The 15,871-nt window shown below is 35.0% G+C and overlaps 1 protein-coding gene across 1 annotated transcript in view; it reads left to right on the top strand.

Annotated features, from left to right (window-relative positions):
• The window catches only part of LOC141402657 (adenylate cyclase type 6), a 555,913-nt gene that overhangs the window by 141,144 nt on the left and 398,898 nt on the right, over positions 1–15,871 (top strand). Inside the window, exons 3-4 of the mRNA XM_073984363.1 lie at positions 10,981–11,164; positions 11,240–11,509. Coding sequence (XP_073840464.1) covers positions 11,021–11,164; positions 11,240–11,509 — 414 coding nt within the window. The 5' untranslated portion in view covers positions 10,981–11,020. The remainder of the gene's footprint in view (positions 1–10,980; positions 11,165–11,239; positions 11,510–15,871) is intronic.

The raw sequence follows: 15,871 nt of genomic DNA, 5'->3' as shown, positions 1-15,871 counted from the left end.
GTCTTCATATATTTTTGTGGGTTTATTGAATGCATTAAATGTTTTTCTAAAAAAAAGAATTTTCCTTTTTCTATACCCTCAGCATTTGTGCTAACGAGATATATACGCTTTGATACGACCAAAAATGTGCCTCATCGAAATTAGACCCCAAGTATGTTTGGACGTCTGTCTGTCTGGCTGGTTGGTGCGCACGAAAACTCTCGAACGCATAAACCGATTCGAACCAAATTTTGCACTTCATAATATTTTGCACAAACTTTGTTTGAGTTCGAAGATGACTCATCTTCCCATCGGTCCTCTCCTTCAGGTACGTCTCACACAATAGTTCAAAATTGTTCCGTAAATTGGTTTGAACGATAACTCTCGAAGGGAGCAATCGATTTGGTCCAAACTTTGCGAATCGTATAGTTCCTTCCAGATATAGATCGGGTTCGAATATGGACTATATTGGTCTACTCCTTCGGGTACCCACCCCCACACAAAATTCGGAAGAAGTGAAGTTCAGGAGCAAATCTCGAATCGTTGTGAAATTTTTTCAACAGGTTGTCCTTGCAACTGCCTTTACGACGGTATTTTTTTTCGTGTGCGAGTCCATACTTCCGTAGATAATGGCCTAAGCTGTCCAAGAAACCCTAACCAGATGAAATAAAATGGAAAATCTGTTAAATAACTGTCGCAGGGAGTTTCTGATTGGTCCAAACTTTGTACATTGTATTATTTTACCCAATCATATATCAAGTCGGAATATGTACTACATCGGTCCACTCCTTCGGGTACCTCCCACACAATATTCGGAAGAAGTGAAGTTTAAGAGCTCCTCTTGGATCGCATTGAATTTTTTTCAGTAGTTTGTCCCAGCGGTTCCCTTTATAACGGTAAACATTTTTTCCAGAGTAAGTCCAAACTTACTAAGATGATTGCCTAAAAGCTCCAAAATCCTGCCGGCGCATACGAAGGTCACTAAAAAACCTTCTGGCCTATGCAACACGCAGTGTCGCCAGGCGTCATTTGAATTTTTTTTTTTTGGAAAGTTCGACAGTTTTTACCTTAATCATAATCAGGACAGTTTCACATACAACCATGTGTTGAGTTGTTTACAGTGACTTGAAAAAAATCATGTTGCATAAAAACGGAATTTACTTGTTAACATTTTCGTCCGATAATTGTTCACAACTTCCGAAATAAATAATCACATGGAGATTACATCGATCAAATTAAATCTTTGAATGTCGATAAAAGACCATCCTATAGCACTATGAAAAACTGGTTTAATGAATTCAGTCGTGGCCGACACTCGCCAAAAACAAAGTTCGTGAGGGTCGCCAAAAACGGCCGTTGTGCAAGGGAAAATTAAGTCGTGTGTGAACGGATAAGGCAAGAACGCAGTGCTATATACCGTGAGATAGAGGCATCCAGGCTATTTATTCCGCCAACTAACATTTCATAGCAATCGCCAGAAGATGCTGCACTTTTAATAATGCGTGTTTTCTAATTTGATTCGAAGAAAGAACATGCCAAAGTCTATGGATGTGCAATTTGTTTTCAAAAATATTCAAAACTCGCGGTATAATTCGAAGTTAAAATCAAAATTTCGAAGACAAAATAAAAAATCTTAAAAAAGATTAAAATTCAGAGCAGAACTTAAACGCAATTTGTAAGAATTTGGTAATAATCAAATACAAAGATATGATATTCAGTGGAATGGTGGCGGTGTGTACTTCAAAATGTTTGTTACAGCAGAAGAAATCGTCATATAGGATACATACTAAGAATTATTCTTTTTACAAAATTATAGTTTTATATTATAGACTTTTACAAAATTGTCCAACTCTGTCCGAAATTTTGCCACCGTGAATATCTTCAAGAAAGGGTTCTGAATCAACTACATAATTACCAAGGTGCGATTTTTTGCGTTTTTTGAGTTATATCACTTTTTTGAAGGTCCCCTCCTTGCAGAAAAAAATATTTTTTTTTTTAATTTTTTGTGAAGGAAATATTAAACAAACAAAAAGCATCCGATTTGAACTAAAAAGACATTTTCTTTAGAGAAATATTCACCATGTGTTTTAAAAACGTGGTCAACATTTTTGTTAATTATAGCCGTAATATATTCTAACTAGGGATCATGATTGCGTGATTTATTTGGTCCTTTAAAAAAATAATTTTTATAAAGATTTTTTCGCGAATCAATATTTTAAACATATCAATGTTTATAAAAATCTTTTGGCGGATCAGTACTTTAGTTCATTGCAACCGTTTTTCTTTTGTTTTAACCGTGTTCATTGGGTTGGAACGAATAAAATAGGTAAAATGAGAATAGGGGGTAGGAAAAAGAAAATTTGTTCTTTATATGCGGCGTTCGTTATAAACGTGTTCGTCTGTAAAATTCTTATTAAAGCTTACTTTTAAATTTCATATGTTAAAATATTTGAAACAGTGCTGAAATTCGTCGCTATCCGCTTGTGCTTAAAAGAGGGCCTAAAAATCCTAACAAATTGTAAAAAATTCTACTCTCGGGTTAAAAATTTTTGTTATAATCGTGGTCGTTTTAAGAAGTTGAATGTGTGTACAAATATTAAGAAAAATGCCTTGGAAACACAAAACCTTGCTCGCTATAAACGTAGTTTGTTATAACCGATGTTCGCTATATCCGAATTTTACGGTGTAATTCTTTGTAATTCTTTACACCGCTATTAATTTTTGCCTCAAAAACAGGCCAAATTACCTATAGTGCACTTGTATAAAAATGGGGATAACGCCTTAATGAGGTAGGTAACGATAAATAACAAGTTCGTGTGTAAATATATGCAGCTGACTCCTTTATACATTTGAAGTACTTACATTTCACAACACAAACACAACTAAAGAAATGTACCTTAGATCTCAACAAAGTCGTTTCTACAACATACGAACTCTGTGGAAACAAACAAACAGAGTTCGTCTGTTCTAGGAACTTCTTTGTTGAGACACAAGGTACATTTCATTAGTTGGACATTTGCGGTTTAGAAGATATGAGCCTGACAACAAGGCCTTAAATCTTTAGGGCCCATAACAGACAAAAGTGGAAGTGATGGGGGAAAACGCCGGGATACGTTTCCTCTTATTTTTGATCTTCTATCAGGCTGCAGTGTCAGCATATGGTTCATTTTGTTCCTATCGCACGGTGCTCCCGAACCAACTTTAAATGAAAGGAGCTTACACCTGGGAAGTTTTTACGGTTTCTGAAACTTGTTTACGGTTGACTAATTTGGTTGAAAAGTTTCGTGACAGCAAATTTCAAATAACCAGCAGCAAATGTCAAACATATAGCTAAAACTCTCAAAATTCTGAAAATCGGGAGGTACCCTTATATGGGGACCTATGTTGATAATTTTTTGTGGAGAAGTTTCGTGCCTGCAGGGAACATCAAATGTCAAATTCGGGTACTTCAGTCAACAAATGTAGGTAAAACTCTTAATATTCCGAAAATAGGGGTACCGTTATGAAGATGGAGTTATGTTGACAGTTATTAATGAAAATGTTTTCTGACCGCTAGAACTCTCAAAATTCCGAAAATCGGGAGGTACCGTTATATTGGGACCTATGTTGATAATTTTTGGTGGAGAAGTTCAGTACTTCAGTCAAAATGTAGGTAAAACCCTCAATATTCCGAAAATCGGGCTTACCGTTATATAGGGGCTTTTACAAAATATGGACCAATGTTGGCAGTTATTAACCCTTTGTGGCCCGATGTTGCATGTGGGCAATTTTCCATGTTTGTGTACCGTTTGAGATATTTATATGGCGAAAAACAAAAATTTTTTACAATCGATGAATCCGAGTTTCACCCTTTCAGAATTCGCGAACTGTTAACATATTCTATATAGTATGATATACATTCTTTAAACTGAAGTGTTTTAGGAGGAATCCCATAAGGTCGACCATTAAAATTAATTTACGTGGAAGCTGTGTTGGCATCAATGTAGAAAAATAGGTAAAAATGGGTTGAAGCCAACAAGTTTTTTTATGCTCCCTTCCGATTTTAGGCTTAACCTTACATTTTATAGACATATGCCCAAAGCAAGACTCAAAGAATAATTCATGGGCAATATGATACTAGTTTATCATTTTTCGATATATCCACTGCATCCACCTAAAATTGATGCTGACATTTTGAAGCCGGAATTTCGGGGTTTTTTGAATTGTTTTAATAATTCGGACGCGCAACAAGATAATATTCAAAACTCACATTAGGATTATAAAACTCGTGATTCTACGTCGTTTAATGCATATCTCATGAGTGTGCTCCTTACAGCATCCTAGTAATTGGAGTCCAAAGACCAATATTTGATGCGTGATTTTTTTTTTAAAAACCTATTTTTTGCGTTTAAAATTTACAAGTGCCATTCAATTTCCTTTGTACCCCGCGTGAATTTAGTTTTTTTACGCGACGGATCTAATGAGACCTTCCGCGATCGAATCCATACACTAAAACCGCGGATATAGATAACCTGAAAATAGGAAAAGCAGCAAAAAATTATTTCGACAAATCCGCGTACTAAACCGCGATTTTCTTGAAATTTTTTTACGTAAATTGAATCCTTTATACGCGATTATAATATTTACGAAAACGCGTGTCATAAATTACAGAGATTCGCGTGTAATATGGGGTTTTCACCAAAAATAGAATGTGGAGGCACATCCGCGGTTCTTGAAGAATCTAATTAAAATTGGTATATTTGGACGTATTTTTGATAGGCGCTGACGAAACCGGATGCGCATCAAAATCGTATGCACATTGCGCGACTTTTACCAACTTTAAGGTTTTTTGCAGTGTATGATGCAACTGGTGGCACACAATGGCCCCTGAGTGAAACATCGAAATATACATAAATTTTGACAGAGATTGATTCGCTGTATCCAAAAACGGATGCGCATCAACCGACTTTAACTAATTCGCGAATAACAGGCTTTTTAATTATAATATTAATTGAATGATTGTAATTTCAATATTACTCTTAATTTCCTACCCTTATAAGTTATCACAGTAATCAGTTAAACTCTCGCGATGGTAAACCATATGTTTTGATGAAGTTTTAACTGTATACATTCATTATTCTATGGGATTTTAGCAAAATAGTTGGCGAACTCCCAAATATTTTTTTCTAATTTTTAGAATCAAACCAAAAAAATATTTGCAACAATATTTTCCAACAATAAGTTTTTCTCTTTTGTTTTTGCTATAATATGCAATTTATGTACCCAATCTCTATAAATTTGGTATCATATTTTTCTACGCATTGTCTAGATTCCGTATATATTCTTTAATTTATTTTTTGAGGGTTTGTACGGATTCTGGGACAGGATAATTTGGATGTACTTCAAAATTTTTTTATTATTTGTTGACTTTCCGCGAAAATAATAATAAATTTAATAACTATTTAAACATCTACGAATAGATATGGACTGCTGTTAACGATTTATGCATACATTTTCTCATAACAACAAAAAATATATTTTTAAATATTTTTTCTTTATATGAGAATAAAAACCGCTATAACTTTTGCGCGCATTGGCCAATTTCGTGAACGCGAGCAGATTTGAAACCGGATTTTTTTCCTTTACCTCTGTACCAAAAATCGTAGATGTGCTCGTAAAAAAAATTTTTAATTTTTTTCAAATGGAATTGTAAAGGAATTTTGTTATTCGCCATATATACTAAGTGGGTGTCGATAGCTTGATTTCAGAAGAATAAAAAAATGGAAATTACTTTTAAATAAATAGCTACATTGGCGAAGTTATACTTGTTTAAGTATAAGTAGTCGAGTAAAAATTTGGACATAAAATATTTTTGTGATTTTATAAAATACCCTTAAATGTCAAATGAATTGACAAATTCCAGCCAACATTATTTGAAAAATCTTAGTGAGATGTTGATCTAATAAAATAAGAAAACAAACATACAATTTATATATGATAGATAAAGACCAATTTTCTATTCCATTGATGCCTCTAGAATAAAATAAACTCATCAGTTTGTGCTTTTCCACATCAAGAATAACAAAAATATAACGGTAATACAAAAACTTAAGAAACAAACTTTGTTAAGTTTTATGCCCACAGGCAACATTTGGTAACTCCCTAAAGGTACAATTAGACGTGACATAACTACCCAGCAAAATTTGACGGAAGGGGTTCTTTGCGATGACGTGATTTCATGTCATCTTTTGCATTGGTTCAAAGGAAGTCGTGAAAGATCCGATCTTTTCATTAGGATTTGAACCAATGCCAAGGAAGTCGTGAAAGATCCGATCTTTTCATCAGCATTTGTACCCATTCCATCGATCCAATAGAGATGATGTTTGTGTTTTTTATTTACACACCTGTTTATTTTCATTTTGGTATGTTCCAGTACTGCAAAAATCTACTAATTTTTACTATTTTTTTTCGATAACATAAAGGAAAAATTGTTATCGTAGTAAAAATAAGTAGATTCTTGCAGTTTCTGGAACAGACCAAAGTTGTTAGAACTGTCGTCGTGATGTTGTCTTACATTTCCTGCATATCAAACAACTAAAATTTCTAAACAATTGGTATTATATGAAGTCCCAACCATCGAGCTAAAAATAGTATCGGACTGCACACATTGCTATTTTAAAAGTTCCCTTGTCTGTTCTAAATCTGACATAGAATGAAATCAATAAAATCTCGCTTCTTGGAATTTGAAAAAAAAGTCCGAAACGAAAAGGAACAAGAATCTGAAAATAAAGAAGAAACTACTTTTGGATAGAAACAAATAAAAATAAATTAATTAAGCATAAATGGTATTTTCCATAAAAAGTCTCTCCTCCCCGTTCGTTACATTTTGTTCTTAGAGATCCCTAAAGCAAGCCGGGTTGTAGATCCCTACATATTTCCGTCACTAAACAAAAGAGTATAAATTACCAAAATGTTGTTATAAAATAACAAAATTATAAAATAAAAGTAATTTACGAAATAAAAATACCTAAAGGAGTGCATTTGGAGTCCATGTTGAAATCTGAACTGGTGATGGGAAGATACTTGAAAAAACCTTTTGTAAGATGAAAGAATATCAGTTGCGGAGAACGGAGGAAGTAATCTTTTGCGTTGCAGCGGTGGTGATTACATTGCAATTTTGGATGTAAACTTTTGAAAAACTAAACTAATAAATTAATTGTAGCTATTTCATGAATTCGTTTGAATTAATAAAGAGTTTTGTTTTTCATGAAAACCATATTTCAATGCAGCATTTCCATTTTCCAAACAAGACATGAAAATTTCATGCCAAGGGGTTGGTGAAAATGACATGCCAAAGCATTGGTTAAAATGACATGTCAAAGCATGGGTGGAAATGACATGCCAAAGCATTGGTGGAAATGACATGTCAACGCATTGGTTAAAATGACATGCTTAGGATCCAGAAAAGAACGTCATCTTTTGGGGTCCACGCTCATATTAAATTCATCGATGAAGATGCTAAAAAGATGACATGCTAGATCACTTGCACCCATGATTGAATGTCATCTTTGGCATCGAACATTTTGCTGGGTATAACGCCATAAGGCCATATTAATCAGCTGATTAAATCAAACCTATGGAAATCAATGTATTCGATTAGTAGTAACATGATATAATGCCATAGCCATAACCATAAGAAACCAATTGGGTTTTGGTTTTCTATGGTTATGGCGTTATGGCTATGTCACGTCTAATTCTACCTTAACCACGAGGAATTTATAAGAATTTTTTTTTCGTAGAGGATTTATTTTTGCGACTACTAATCATAATATATATGAAAAATATTTTTATCTCTTCGGAAAAACAATCGGGGTTCAAACGGTTAATGAGAAAGTTTTGTGACCGCTAAGAACTTCAAGTATCACATTGAATAGTACACCGGAAAAAATTGTAACATTGTAATACCATGAAAACAACCTTCTGTAAAAATTTCAAATAGATTGGAGACGAGTCCTCAAACTGCACTTTTCCCAAATTTTTTTGCGGATTTGTCATTTCAGTTGGTGCAGTCAGGGTTTCTTGAAATTTTTAGGTCATTATCTTTGGAAGTATGGACTTGCCCCTGGAAAAAATGGTACCGTCGTAAAGGAGGCCGCAAAGACAACCTGCTGAAAAATTTCAAAACGATCCGAGAGTAGTTCCTAAACTTCACTTTTTCCGAATTTTGTGTGGGAGGTACCCGATGGAGTGGACCGATATAGTCCAATCTATATGTGGAAGGAATAATACGATGTGGAAAGTTTGGATCAAATCTATTGCTCCCTTCGAGAGTTATCGTTCACACCATTTTACAGAAAAATTGTAAACTTTTATGGGGAAGATATCCGAAGCAGTGGTTCTAAGCCCATTTTCGGACATAAATTAAGTTTTATGCAAAATATTAAGAAGTACAAAATTTGGGTCGAATCAATTGTGCGAGACAGACGGATACACGAATACGGCTAAATCGACTCCAATTTGTTTGAAATTTTGTCCGAACATATTTGGTGTCTAAAACCCTTATTTCGATGAGGCACATTTTTGGTGGCACAAAAATTCCTAAAGGCTGATGGTATAAAAAGGCACTTTAGCGCAAAAAATAACGTTCTTGCTCAATTATTGTAGATGCTAGAAAAATTACGACAGACGGACATGGTTAGCCCGAATTAGATCTGATCAAGAATATACACTAGGGTGAACCAAAAAAAATTTTTTTTTGTGTTTCCACCCCCTAATTTTTTCCATTTGATACAAAAACCTTATGTATAAACTTTTATGGCGATCGGTTAACGTTAACCCTTGCAAACCTAGCAATCTTTGAGTCCATAGTAATTTGTATGCCACAATTATGGTCCGATCGATGAAAAACTTTACCAGTTTATTACTGTGGCTAAAAAACTATTTCTACAAAAAATTTTGAAAATCGGATCGGATTTTGATATAGCTATATAGTGTTCAAATTTCTCATCGATGGACAATATACCCTCCGTTTCATGTCAATAGCACATTTCAAATTGCTTTTTGTTACTTCATTTTAGTCGATATTCGTGGAATAGCCTCGGGAATGTTTATATATCTTGGTTTGTAATCTTATGAAGTATCTTTCAACAAACAGTTTGGATTCGATAACGTGCCGTTATAATTTTTTTAATTTTCTTTCAAAAAGCCCAAAATTTGTACGGTTTAAAGTGTTTCATCGGAATAGCACATTCTTTAATAACTTGAGTAAAAATGCAAATTTTGAATGCTTCTGTTACGATTCTTTAAAATTGGAACAAATAGAAGTTATTTTAAGTTTAAACCGCTAAAAATTGGTCGAACTATGACTTACTTAATACCGGGGAATAAGACCTTATAAAAGCTGTGGACTTTAATTGTCTATAATACGTTAAAAATTTGGCATAAGTTGGCAGTTTCTTGTCAGATTTATAAAGATTTAATGAAAAATAAATGATAAAAAACAAATGGTGCAAAATAAACTTGAAATTCTACTCAAATTTGGTTACAGTTCTTCGTGAAACTTCAAATTCCAATGACTCCTATTCCATAATGGAGTCCAATGTTTGCATTAAGATAAGTTGATCATTAAAATATCAGGTGATTTTTATTGCTTTGGGTCTGAGCCAACATACTATAAAGAAAAAACCAGATTCTTCCTGTACACAGAAAGAAAATAGGTTGAATTTTTTGAGGCAGCTATAATGAATATTATAAGGAAAAGCATGTATTCGTTTCCCGAAGCAACTAATCATTATTTGCAGGTTTCCGATGGCAAAATCTATTACTTCTTGCATCTCCGGAAAGAGATGAACTAAATAGACCATCAGTATTGCCGAGTTGATCGCCTCATGGAATTGAACGACACAAAATATTACTGTACTAAATTTACGAATATTTCCAGTTTATGTCTATTCCATAAATTCAAACTTTTTTCTTTCTGTGTTTTGGAAGGATGTGGTTTTTTCTTTATAGTAATTGGCTCAGACCTAGAGCAATAAAAAACGCCCAATATTTTAACGTTTAAATTATCTTAAGGCCAACATTGAACCCTATTATGCAATAGAGTTCATAGGAATTTGAAGTTTCAGGAAGAAATGTACCCAAATTTCAGTTCTATCATTCATTTTTCATTAAATCTTTATAAATCTGACAAGAAACTGCCAACTTATGCCAAATTTTTAACGTGTTATAGACAATTAAAGTCCATAGCTTTCATAAGGTCTCGACCAATTTTAGCGTTTTAAACTTAAAATAGTTTTTTTTTGTTCCAATTTTAAAGAATTGTAACAGAAGCATTCAAAATTTGAATTTTTACTCAAGTTATTAAAGAATGTGCTATTCCGATAAAACACTTTAAACCGTACAAATTTTGGGCTTTTTGAAAAAAAAAAAATTAAAAAAAATTATAACGGTACGTTGTCGAATCCAAGCTTTTTGTTGAAAGATACTTCATAAGATTACAAACCAAGATATATAAACATTTCCGAGGTTATTCCACGAATATCGACTAAAATGAAGTAACAAAAATCAATTTGAAATGTGCTATTGACATGACACGGAGTGTATGTGGTCTTTAGAGCGAATTGTGTGTCACGTTTGGACCCATACAAATTACTATTGAAACTTTGAGGACCCAGTGGCACGTGTTAACATATTCCAATTGTGCTCAAACTTTGGCAATCTAAAAATCTAACATAATTAAATAATTAAGGGGATGCCGCCTTAAAAAAATCCGACATCGATTTCCCTCCTTTGAATTAAACCCAATACATACTTTATTGGAAGAACAAACTTAATATACTCTCCAAACTATGGAAGATATATAGATAGTTTACAACTTCCACCGCTATGTTAGAAAATTCATCTACGTTTCTTGTAAATAGCCCACTTTCTTTGCAAACAATTGTTGATTTAAATCAATAAAAAATGCCCTTCCTTTTCTTTCATTTGCAATTTAATTTATAAACTTCTCTTATATTACAGTTACCTGCCAAATTGCAACATTTACCTGCCCTGCTACAAAATGTCAAATTTATCATCCAGTACCAACACTCACATATTTCGTTCACTTTCATCTGATAGCCAGAAAAAGGATTGGTCAAAACGTTTATCACTGCGTGGAATGCGTTATGCAAATTCCAGCGGCAGTACAACATCGGCCAGAGAGGTAGGTATTCTTTGCACGATAATATATAAAGTGAAATGAATTTAAAGAGAAAAAAACTTTTATTCTCGTTCCAAGGATTCCAAAAAGAATAAATTTTTCAATCGTTCTTCATCTTTGAAACAATCGATACATTCAACAACACAACCATCGGTAGATTTGAGTGCAACCGGGCCGTCTTCGTTAACAATGCAGTCGCATGGAGGCTCATTGTCGCAAAACCAACAGCATCATCATTCGCATCAACAGCAGCCATCCACGCCAAAGAAATCCAATTGGGAAGTAATTGAACATTTTAATACCAGCGCCAAAAGTGGTAAAGCTGTTGTCAGCAGTAGTCTGATTGCGGTAAGTATTGATTTATTTTGGCAGAAGAAGAAATATCACCATGATGGTGGTAGATTCGAATAAATTTAGGAAGAAAACTAGTTATCCATACAAAGAACAGAACAGTGATAACTTGCCATGAATTTAAAATTTCCCAATTTATTATATTTTTAGAGGAATTACTAATTTTCAGGTTACCTATACTCCGGGAAACGTCCATAGCGTATTAATATGAAAGTTCGAAACGCCAAAATACCTAAATTTGCTTAGGTGACTGATATAGGACATAAGTCGTATAGGTCAAACTAACCAAACAACATATAACGGAGGATATATTAAGTTTGGCATTCCGTCAGTAACTCCTCGAAAATATTGTTAAAGACCACAAAGTGTATGTCCTTACTTACTTAGTTAGCCCTCTACAGAACATTTGTCCTATAAAACGAACTAAGAAAACATTTCAATTCCTTTATATTTGATGCTTTAATTCTACAATTTGGAAACCCGTACATTTCTACCACGTCCTCTACTTGTTTACTCCATCGTAGCCTTGGCCTTGGAGTTCTGCGTTCATCGCCATGCGACCCGTATTTATATGCCTTATCTGCTTGCACAACTACCCAGGCTTCGGTCCGATTTTAAAATTTTTTGTAGAAATCGTTTTTAACCACAATAATGAACTGGTAGAGTGATACCAGTTCAAGGAACGGTCCTGACCGGCTTTAACATGGCAAAGTCCAGGATTTATCTTGGTCCCTCTCTCATCTCAAGTGGACACTGTTGTCACCTGGGGTATCTGCCTTTAACGCCCGTTAAAGGAAGTGAGCTAAAATGTGTCGCGTGTTCACCTATAAGAACGTTAAAAACTTGGGTTTGGTCGCCGGGTTAGTAAACCTCCCCTAGAAAAAAGCAGCTTACTATGAAAAAACAAAAGAGAAGAAAAACAAATCCCTCTAAAGTTTACGACCCCGCAAACGTTCGGGGTCGTTCGCACTGTTTATAGAAAAGGTGCAGTTTACGCATTGGCAGATGTACTTGAAAAGAATGAGGCCGACATTACTGCCATACAGGAAATAAGATACAATGGGAAAAGCGTCACAACAACACCTAAAGGTGGCGCAATGTATTATAGCTGCCATGACACAAAGCATGAGTTTGGTTGCGGATTTGTAGTTGGTCGGAGTGTATGAACGTTGTCCTGCCCATGATGTTAAAATTATTCTAGGCGGTTTTAATGCCAAAATTGGAAAGGAGAATATCTTTGGCCCAACAGTCGGAAAATTCAGTCTCCATAGTGAAACATCTAACAATGGAATGTGGCTGATAGACTTCGCAGCGGCAAAAAATATGGAAGTTAGAAGTACCAGATTTAAGCATCTCCGTATTCATAAGGTCACCTGGCTGTCGCCAAATCAAAGAACAAGAAATCAAATTGATCACGTTGGGATAGATGGAAGACATTTATCGAGCGTCTTGGATGTACGATAGTTCCGAGGTGATTCGCACCACTACCTTGTTGCAGCAAATAAAGTACGAACAGACACAACACGGAAGTTGGACATCGGTAAGCTGCAATCACAACAAATAGCCACAGCATATTCCACTCAACTGGTGGCAGTGTCCCGTCCACAAGAAAGGAGATAAGACTGTATGCTCCAACTACAGGGGCATAAGTCTTCTCCATATTGCCCATAAGATAGTGGCAGGATTATTATGCGAACGAAAAAGGCCTATGGTCAACGAAATAATTGGACCATACGAATGCGGCTTTATACCTGGCAATTTCACCATTGACCAGATAATTACCCTGCGGCAAATCCTGGAGAAGACCCAAGAGATGCAGACCGACACCTACCACATTTTTTCGATTATAAAGCAGCCTTCGACAGCCCTCTACGTTCAAAAGTATTCCAAGCCATGTCTGAATTTTGTATCCCAGCAAAGCTCATTCGGCTTTGTAAAATGACTTTAGCTGACACTCGATCGTCAGTTAAAATAGGAAAGAACCTCTCCGAAGAGTTTTGTACCAAAAGAGGTTTCAGGCAAGTAGACAGCCTTTCGTATGATTTATTCAACATCCTATGGAAAAGGTTATACGAGTGCCAAACGTTAAAAGAAATGGCACAATCTACAGCATCATGGGTCGATCATTAAAATAAGTAACTGATACCTTTATGAAGGTCGAAGGAGAATCTGCTAAAGAGGGTCTGGCGGTATACGGCGAGAAGACCAAGTTGATGGTGTCGACGCGCGTCTATAGAGCTCGGACCAAATGTTGAAGTTGGCTTAATAAGGCAAAAATAAAAAAAAAAAAAAAATTGGCTCTTATACTTTTGAGGTAGTAAAAGACTTCGTCTACCTCGGCACCGCCGTAAACACAACAAATAACATCACTTGTGAAATAAAAAGAAGAATTGTATCGGCCAACAGATGCTACTTTGGCTTAAGTAAGCAGTTTTAAAACAAAGCCACATCTCGTCAAGCAGAAATAGCGCTTTACAAAACATTGATACTACCCGTGCTGATGTATGGTTCCGAAGCCTGGGAAGCAGACAAGGCAGTGCTTGGTGTGTTTGACAGAAAAATTCTTCGAAAAATCGACGGACTATTCTGCGTTGACGGTGAATATCGACGTCGTATAACCACGAGCTGTATCTGCTATACAACGACACCAGAATAGATAAACGCATCGAGATGCAACGATTGCGTTGGCTAGGCCATGTAATAAGAATGAGCGATGATGAACCCGCTAAAAGGCGTATAAACACGTCCCACATGGCTGGCAGGCCAAGGGTTCGATGGAGCAAACAAGTGGAAGAAGAGATGACAAAGCGATGACTATCGAAACAAAGATCGCTAGGATGACACGGGTTAACGTTAACCGATCGCCATATAATTTTACATATAAGGTTTTTGGATAAAATGGAAACAATTTAGAGGATAGGAAATCCAAAAAAAAATTTTTTTTGGTTTTTTTGAGTCACCCTAGTGTACATCATGTATTGTGCCATTTCTTTTGACCTTTTCCAGCAGGATGCTGAAGAGATCGCATGAAAGGCTGGCTCCTTGTATGAATCAGTTAAAGTTATCTTACGAAGTCGAATTAGCTTTGCGGGGATATCAAATTCAGACATAGCACAGTTGTCCCAATTCAAATTTTTTTGGCCAAAATTATTTAATACAACATAATGTATACTTTTCGTTTATAAATAGATTAATATTTATTATAATAATATTAGTATTTATTGCAAATCCGTTAAAACGCGTTTCTGCAATCATAAGGTACAATATAGTACTATTTATTAGGTTTTTAGATATGCAAAGGCATACAAAATGTTAGGGTACAAAATGTGATGTTTTAGTACAAACATGAGTTGTAAAACAAAATAAAATGCGGTAAACATAATTCAATATTTACTCTTTTTATAAAAGTATGACTTAAAACAGGCTTAAGAAGGTTGTTTTATACTATTAAGTAAAGAAAATAAAAGAACTCTATTAAGTTTTAAATTAATTAATTATTGAATATATGTAGATATTTCGTTTTCCAGAACTATATTTTCATCGCCATATTCTTCTTCGAATTCTTCATCTGTGGTTTCATCACAATCAGTATCATTCGCGGGCCGTAATTCATCGTTTAGTTCACAAACTAACAATTCGATTACTTCAGATGGCAGGTTTAACCGCTTTCTTTCTTGTAAGCGGGCGTTTAGGCGTATAGATGATATAAGTGGATCAGATGTATCCAATGCTCTATTAAATACGTCTGTGAGATTATTGACACGACTACTGTTTCTAGCGTGTAATAATCTGTCATTTTTATATATTTTGTTTCTGCATTCAGCAGCATCCTCTTCAAAACATCCAACTGGCAACACAACATTCTGCATTATTTGCTTAGAATGAATCAAGACCTTGTGCACTGTTGGTGTCATCGCTACCCAAGGATAATGGCCCTGAATATATTTAGCTGTTTCGAAACAGTATTTTTCAAATTTTTCCAAATCAAGGGGAAATTGACATGTTAAACATACAAGAATTATATGAAGGCGGTAAACAAGCTCTTCTTTAATTCCGATAATTTGAGCAAACTTCTGGTAACTACCAAAAGCACGACGGGATGTGTTAATGTTGGGCAAAAATCGGGGCAACTGTGCGACGTTTTTATACTAAAATTGATTACAGCGAAAATTAATTAAATAGTGAGGCGCCGTTGTGGGAGGTCTTAACCAAAATATTTGGTACAAACAGTTTATACTTTCCATGAAGTCAAAATGCAAAGTTAGAGCCGAATCGGTTAAATAATATCGCTAAAATCTTTAAAATATCTTAAATCGGACGGTACGGCTATGTCACAGTGTGGGCCAATTTTCAAAAAAT

The sequence above is a fragment of the Musca autumnalis genome, unplaced genomic scaffold (genome assembly GCF_047663935.1).
Source record: "Musca autumnalis isolate F117 unplaced genomic scaffold, ASM4766393v1 scaffold_4, whole genome shotgun sequence".
NCBI classification, from domain to species: domain Eukaryota; kingdom Metazoa; phylum Arthropoda; class Insecta; order Diptera; family Muscidae; genus Musca; species Musca autumnalis.
Note: the sequence above shows the minus strand (reverse complement) of the source record. Positions and strands in the feature narration are given on the sequence as shown.